Here is an 8467-nt window from a genome sequence, read left to right on the forward strand (position 1 = left end):
CTCTCTCTCTTTCACTTGGTCAAAACCTACTCTTCATTACAACTACAATTGTTTTCTTCTACTAATTTCCTATCTTTGTACTTTAAACTTAAAGGCTTTTGAATATAAAGTTTAAAAAAAATAAAAATTCGAAGAGTTATACAATTAATTTAAATTGGAAAATTTTAAATTTTACTCACAAGTTAAAGAATTTTAAATCCTTCACATTCCTTCCTCTTTTAAATTTGATTTCAATGGAAACATGAACTTAATTTTAATAAGGATGTCTTGGAGAGTGGGACATCATCACCTTCACATTATTATTTTTTACTATGTCGGTGATTGATTATAGTAATTTTTCAATTATTATCACTATAATTAGTATTTTTCTCATTCAAACTAATGTTATTTATTAGATAACCTTAATTAGGATTTTCTATGTTAACATCAATAATTTTTTTCAATTGATGTCACGATCTTTTTAGTTGATTTCGATTAAAATTATCTTCAATTTGAAAATTGATTTTTTTTCAAACAGCATTCATCAATGTTAGTAAAAATTATTTTTCTATAAAAGTCCAATAAATTTTTTGCACCAATATTATTATAACCATTAACTATTTTTCTTTTCATGGTAAACAAGATTATTTTCACCGTCAATGAAAATATTTCTAAACTAATGCTTGTCAAATTTGGTAAATGTTAATAAAAAAATTGATATTGTTGAGCAATAATTTAAACACTAATGCTTGTCAAATTTGGTAAAAATTAATAAAAATTGATATTGTTGAGCAATAATTTAAACAGGTTTAAAATTTAACCCTAATTTAAATACTTAATTCAGACAAAAATTTAATAAATTAAAATTATGTTATATTTATAAAGTTAAATAATCTAAAATAAAACCGATTAAAATTCAATGTTTTTGAATCATCATAAAAATTCCTATCAAATAAAAGTATAGACAAGCAAGGACGTTGATCTTTTCCATGTTTTATTAAGTTATTCTTAGCAGTTTAGTAATTTTAGAGAGAATGAGCAGTAGAAAGGGTAAAATGCAGGAGAGATGTTTGATGAATGTAGAGAATAAGAGAAGAGAGAAAAAGAGATGTGAGGAATAAGAATAAGAATATCCATAGTTGACGGTATTACAAATGAGGAAAAGGTTTAAACAAGAAGAAGGAGCATAGCTTAAAATGAGAGGTGATTGTTGTTGAGACTGCAGATCCCCCATTTTGGAGAGGGAATAATTTATCATTCAATGCCTCTTTCTTATAATACATGAAACTGGAAAGAGAATAACACTAAAACCCACAGAAAATATAATGAAAGAATAAATGAAAAACCCCTATTACAAGGTAACAATGTGTCAGCCCCCTCCTCTTTTATCTCTCTACACACCCGAAAAATAAAAACTTTCATCCGAAAATTCTTCCAACTTTCTGTTGCATTCATTCCAACCATTGTTTCTTCAACATCACTGTACCTCAAAAATAACTAACACCACCCTTTTTCTTTTTCTTTATTCACGACTCATCACAATTCAATCCACAAATTTCTAACACAGGGCCATCTCTTGACACAAATGGGTTGATTCTGACCCACATCAGAGTCAAGATGGAGGCTAGAAGGATTGACCAAACCAATATAATGGTTGGCATCCTGTCTTGCTTTCCAAGCAACCCCTTGAGGAAGGGGTAGAGATGGATGATGACCCACAAGGCAAAGAACAATCTACCAAAGAGAGGTCCCCATGAGTCATAACCATTGTTGATGGCATCTGAGATCCCAACAACCACCCCAACAATGTTTATGATTAGTAAAGTCGTTGGAGGGATCAAGAGTGATGTCCACTTGAAGATGTACAGTTCTGAGAAATCTCCATCATCAGCTGCTTTTGAGGTCACAGTGAAGTTTGTGTTCACACCAGCCAACACCTTCAGTAAACCCTGAAATAGGGCAAAAAGATGGGAAGAAACGCCTCCAATCACCCAAAACTGTTCGTTCCTCCACCAGTCGTCTATGGAGACGCCGCCCCATTGCATCTCAAGGATGCCGGTTGCTGCAATGGATATGAAGAGGCCCATGAACACAAGACTCGCATAGTTGCTGATCTGCATTTCAGACGGAAGATTCCATGTCAGGAACCAATTCTATGCTTTTAAGTGCTTAAAATTATAGGAACACAAATGACTTGGTAACATGCAATGCCAATAACCTACAAAATAGTCCCCAGATCCAGATATTTGTTCCAAACTCATTTTTATCAAAATCAAACGATGAGAGTATGATTTACATGCATATATGGAGTTGAAATCTCTCTTGATTTTCCACCAGACAGTTACAACTCCTCTCTATTCCTCACTGTTCTTACCATCTACTCTTCAAATTGTAAATGAAACTTAAACTTTCATTTTCTTATCCATTTGACCTGACAAAAATGAATCTCAAAAACCCAGACACTACAATTACTTGTTTTTTAATTCCGTAAATGGGGGGAATGAAAAATATGAACACAAGTTTTTCCACTGACAAAACAGAATATTAGATAGATCATTAAAGCATACCTCAGGTACAATAAATTTTCCAGTCAGAAGGCATATGGCAGGTAGAGTACAGTAGACAAGCAATGGTACAGAAGTCCACGGATATACCACTGAGTTTATGTAGGAAAATCGTTCCAACCATTTCAACCCACCACCATAGCCATACCAGATTGGACAATGTCTGCTGAAAAAGATCTCAACAGACCCAAGGGCCCACCGAAGAACTTGGTGCAGACGATCTGAAAGGTTGATAGGTGCTGACCCCTTGAATGCAGGGCGCTTGGGGATGCAATACACAGACCGCCAACCATGGCAATGCATTTTAAATCCAGTCAAGATATCCTCTGTCACAGAACCATATATCCATCCAACCTGATAATAATAAGCCAACAATTATGAGCACTAGGAATACATGTAAGAGGAGAATAATTTTTCAAAAAGAATTAACCAAACAAAATTATTTGTTTAATACTTACTTCCTTTCCCCAATCAGTTTTGTCTTCATAACCACAACTGATAACTTGGATGGCTTCTTTTAAAAGTGATGCAGGACTCACACACTGTGGAACTCCACCATTTTCCAAAAGTGTCGAGGCTACAAATACTGGAGACTGTCCAAACCTCTTCTCCAACTTTGTTTGAGTCAAATTGGATGTCTTCTCATTATTGGCTCCTAAGAAAAAGAATTTATATAGTATTATTATTAAGGATATTTCCCACAGTATGCATTTTGATTTGTAAGGACAGACACATGGTTCAAAATTCTAACCTTCATTCCCTGCCTCAATATTCTCAAGTGCATGTATCTGCTTCGATGCTTCACTGTGTTTCACCTTCCGCTTCTTCTCCTTCTTAGTGTTGGCATTCTTTTTCTTTCTAGAGCCGCAACACAGGCAGCACCACTTTGGCCAACAGTTACAAGTTTTGCTCGGTGGTTTCTTCTTGGCAGGTGCATCATATCCATACAGCGCATACCTTCTGAAAACACATCCAGTTCCGACATATATTGGACCTTGGATCCCATCCAATCCTTTCATGTTGATCTGTTTTCAAATTGGTGAGTTAGCAATTTTGAAATTAAAGGACTGAGAAAAACATTCAAACAAGCAAAGAAAGGGGAAGACAAAACTTACATCGAAAAATACAACATTTCTGTTTGAGTATCTATCATGTCTATCAATTCCATCAAATCTTTGAGGAAATTGCACATAGCAAACCTTTTTCCCAAGTTGAGGGTCCATCATAAAACACATAGCTTCTCTAAGTGCCTTGCTATTGTTTATGTAGTGATCACAATCAACATTCAGAAGATAGGGTGCATTTGTGATAATTGCTGACGCCCGTACCTTCAAATAGTTATCATCAAAACATAAGTTATCAAGGCCAACTGACCATCAATTGAGCCTGAACCAAAATAAAAGTGATTCGATACTTACCAGAGCATTCATTGCCCCAGCCTTCTTGTGGTGATCAAAGCCTGGCCTCTTTTCTCGAGAAACATAGACCAAACGAGGAAGCTCATTTCCTTCAACATCACGAACACCATCCTGGCCAAGGAAGACCTGTAATATAAGAAAGAACGTCAGCATTTCTAACTCAGACAGAAGTCAGTGAAATGTGGCAACTAGAATTCAAATTGTCAAGCCAAAGTGGGATGGTGGCATAAGTAAGTCTACTTGCAAAGCATGATTGCATTATGTAATGATGTAAATTAGTTTGAGCATCATGCAAAGGAATTTGTTTAAACAGGGGGAACATCATCTCAGCAGAAACCCAACAAACATCATATGCAAAAACTATTTTTGGTGTCTGTTATAAACTGATATATCTTCTCACCTGAATCATGCCAGGATGATCCCTCACATTATTTCCAGGCCAAGGAGTTCCATCTTGCATGGTCCATCCATCCTCAGGAACCTTCAGTGCTGTTGCCACCAAACTGTTAATCCTCACCTTAAATTCTTCATAATCTCTCTGTAAGAACCAAAATAGAAACGATCATTAGCATAGTCAAATGCTTGCATCTTTCAGCACAAAAAGCAAATTTCGTAAAAGAAAAGGTTGGCACCTTCATTGCTCTCCTTTCCCTGACAAATGCTGGATGAACTTTGTTTTTCAGATAGTCCATCTTCTGACCAAAATACCACTCTGGTGCCCGTGGCTCAATATTGTATTTCTTAACAAATGGAACCCATCTCCTAGCAAATTCAGATGTCTCAGACAATGCTTCAAAAGTAAGCATAGCAGCACCATCATCTGAGACGTAGCATGCCACTTTGTCAACCGGATAATCGACAGCAAGGATAGATAGAACAGTGTTTGCTGTAATCAATGGAGGTTCTTTCATTGGATCAACAGTACTGACAAAGACGTCTACACTGGACAGCTCAGATGGCTTCCCTTCTTTTTCATACCTGCAGCAATGTTAAAAACCAATCTTGAGCTACTAGAATTTTAAACATGAAATCATAGAATGAGATACACCTGGGTACAGAATAAATGCAAATCACAAAAATAAATAAAAAAAATAACCAGATGTGGTAGGTAAGCACAATTACCTGAGTGACAAACGATCAAGGTATGTTTCCCGCTGTATAGGGTACCATTTTGGAAACTGATCCATTATCCATGATGCAGCAAACCATATTTCACAGATGACCGATGTCAACCACAAGCCATATGCATCATTAACTGGGTGGAGAATTCTATAATGGAAAAAAAGCCCAAGGATTACAAGACGAAGTACTACAATCATTCTGTAAGGATTTATCTTGCTCGAAGGGATGGGTAGCTTCCGAGAAAGTGGTTGCCTGCCTTCATCCATCCTGTTGTACAACATATTGATAAAAAAAAAATGTTAATACACAAAGCAAAAATGAATGGCACAGGATTAGAGAAATGTAATTATTCTATTTAGTCAAACTTGCATTCTGTTTCCCCAAGTGCACACACATACACTGCAACACCACACAAGTAAAACAACAATAGATTGCACGCCTATGACATATGCATGAATCCAACAATTGCTTATTGCAATTACATTGATTTTGAGTCTTAATGTCTTCCAAATGCAAAATGGACTGGGTTTGATGTTATAAAGAGGTGCTCTAGTATCCACTCCAATTATGTAGCATAATAAGAAACATAAATAAAGCAAATAAAAATGTTAAGTTGGAGAGGAGAGTTACATGGGCAAATCAGCATCCTCAAAGTCATCACCAAAACCTCCATCATTGCTCCCTTCATGCTTCACCACCTGAAGTTTGTCACTTTGTCTTTTCTTCCATTCTTCCATGCGGTCTTTCCAAGCCACACTTCCATACCCATACACAGCAATATCTTTCTTGGGGACCATGGGTCTGGGTTGCACTATACAACAAGAGAAGCACCAGTTGACAATATGTACAGACAAGACAATATAACAATGCAGAAGTAGAAAATTGTACAGCACTTACATGGAATAGATGGATCGCTATAAGGCATTGGATGGACTCTATTCCCATGATTCATATATGGTGGAACGATTAGGGCATGTCTATCCGAAGATATCTCGGGATCCTATAAATGATTAAAACGGCAATTCATTAGTCAGTTCACGGTGTGAAGTGATCCCCACTAGAAAGACAATCAGACCCGCCAAATGGGAAATTCGAAGATAAACTACCTCCTCCCCATAAGTTAGGAGCGGTATTTCAGAATTGAGAGGGGCTGCGCCATGTTCCAAGTTTGTCCCAATGCCAGATGCGCCATTAGCACCTCGTCCAGTGTTAAGACGTCCAGAAAACAAGGATTCCGACATTGGCTGTGTGCCCATAGCATCAAAATCCCCATAATCAAACTCATTATCCAAATCATCAGAGCCCTCTTCATCTTCATCACCTTCAACCCTGGGACTACCTGCAATTCATTCATCCGTAATGCTCTAAGAAAAATTCAAAAACAGAAACAAGATACCAGAGTCAAGGAAAGGAACAAAAAACCAATCTCACCTTTGATACGTTTGTATCTGGTCTTGCACTGAGGACAAGCCTGATTTCCCTCGCGCCTTTCGTACTCATAGCAAGGCCGGCAAACTGGGAAAGCACACTCATTGCAAGCAACAAAGGGCTCCCCATCCACAGTGACCTCTATCTCATCCCCACAAATCTGACATATCTGTCCACTCAGCTCTCGGACAGACTTAATCTGAACAGAAACAAACAACAAAAACAAGAGTTCAGTATCGTTAGCACTTGATTTACAATCCTTTGAGAAACTAAACAACCCAATAACATTTCACATTGACAAAATCCTACCCAACTAAAAGGTTGTACAAATCCAAGTCACACAGTCAGGGAAAGTGACAAGTTTATTCACATACACGCCATTGATCTTTTCAAGGCAAGCCACATCAACATCAAATCTTCTAAGTTCAAATAACTGATAAAACAATTGGCAATTGCTCCACCCTAACTAATCAACTAATCCTCAACTAATATCAGGAGAGAAACTACACACAATCCGCACAAATGTTCACACATTGTAGACACACTCCAGAAGGGTCAACCCTCAAACCGCACCACGATTAATTAAATCTGAGGTTCATCTCCAAAACCTCCAATTTTCAACTCACAATTTGTTCGTCAAAAAAGAACCCCTCTCCATAAACTAGTAGCTTGAAATAAGAACAAGATAACCTCAGACGCGGCATTAAACTGTTCCAAGAGACCACCGACAGTGAGAAATACACGAAAGAAGGACATTTTTAGGGGGAGAAAATGAGATCGGGGGAGAGAGAAAAAGACACAAAAAAATATAAGGACCAGAAAGTCCTAAAAACCCTATACAGTTTATATGAGATGAATGAAAACAGAGAAAGATAGAGATTACCCTTCCATTCTCATCGGCATTGATGAGCACAAACTCGTTCCTGTTGTGGGAACCAGCAACGAGTCTACCTCCGGTGTGCATAACTGCTTCTTGAACTCACAAGTGTTCTCGCCGTTCTTCAAATCCACAACCCCTCTTGGCTTCAGAAGAAAAAGATCCACTCTTGCATTGCTCAACACCCCCACATCACACCCACTTCCCCCACACAAAACCAAAACACAAAACCGGATCCAAAATCCCTCCTTTCCCCCCCAAGTAATTCCCAATTGCGGGCAAAAATACAAAAAACACCAAAATGCAATTCCTTTTCTTTTAAATAGAGCGAGATAGAGATATATAGAGCGAAAGAGAACTGTGTTGGGGTTGTGCGTGCAGTGTGCACTTTGATTCCTTCAGAAGATAGCCTCCGTCGGCTGGTCCTAATCTATGCCAATGCTTTAGAGAGAGAAAGTGCTGAGAAGAGGATATAGAGAAAGAGAGAGAGAGAGAGAGTATGTGCTTGTGTGTGAGTGGAAATGAAGACGCGTAAGAGAGAAGGAGATACAACACAAGAGGGAGAGAGATGGAGGGGGGGACAGAGAGACAGAGAGATCGAGAGAAAAAGTAATCAAAGCTGGGATTATTAAAAAGAGGAAAAAAACACACACACACCGAAATTACAATAAAAAACAAAAATTAAATAAACAAAAATAAATAAAAATTGAAGGAGTTAGGAGTAGGAGTCAGTAAAGAGTGAGGTGGTAGGTGGGGCCAGGTTGGGGGTGGTGGTGGCGATGGCTGTGACCCACCGGAGTTTGGTGAATAATGCAAAAGCCAAAATTCATTTTTTTTTTTGGGTTTATTACATTAATGCGTATTTTGCATTAAAAATAAAAATAAAAAAGATAAATTTTCGTCGGCGAAGGTGTGTTTGGTTATAGGAACGTGGTGTCTGTGTTAAAATTGGAAAACCCTGCCTCTCTATTTTATTTTTTAATTAATATTATTTTTGTAATTTGGGTGAGATGAGATTTCACTGGCATTTGTTAGATTGGAATAGAAAGTGTTGGGAAAGAGAGAGAAAAGGGTTGGCA

At 37.6% G+C, this 8467-nt stretch overlaps 1 protein-coding gene across 1 annotated transcript; it reads right to left on the reverse strand.

The window, feature by feature from the left end:
- Positions 1 to 1090: 1090 nt before the first annotated feature.
- On the reverse strand, positions 1091 to 8079 carry LOC137812444 (cellulose synthase A catalytic subunit 6 [UDP-forming]-like). The gene is made up of 14 exons (XM_068614417.1): positions 7395 to 8079; positions 6515 to 6710; positions 6190 to 6422; positions 5981 to 6083; positions 5714 to 5894; positions 5084 to 5350; positions 4594 to 4939; positions 4362 to 4499; positions 3962 to 4087; positions 3659 to 3871; positions 3295 to 3568; positions 3002 to 3198; positions 2547 to 2897; positions 1091 to 2093 (listed from the first exon to the last, which is right to left on the reverse strand). The coding sequence occupies exons 1-14, from the start codon at positions 7473 to 7475 to the stop codon at positions 1506 to 1508; spliced, it is 3294 nt and encodes a 1097-aa protein (XP_068470518.1). The 5' UTR covers positions 7476 to 8079; the 3' UTR covers positions 1091 to 1505.
- Positions 8080 to 8467: the final 388 nt, after the last annotated feature.

Source organism: Phaseolus vulgaris, chromosome 2 (genome assembly GCF_000499845.2).
Source record: "Phaseolus vulgaris cultivar G19833 chromosome 2, P. vulgaris v2.0, whole genome shotgun sequence".
Lineage (NCBI taxonomy): Eukaryota > Viridiplantae > Streptophyta > Magnoliopsida > Fabales > Fabaceae > Phaseolus > Phaseolus vulgaris.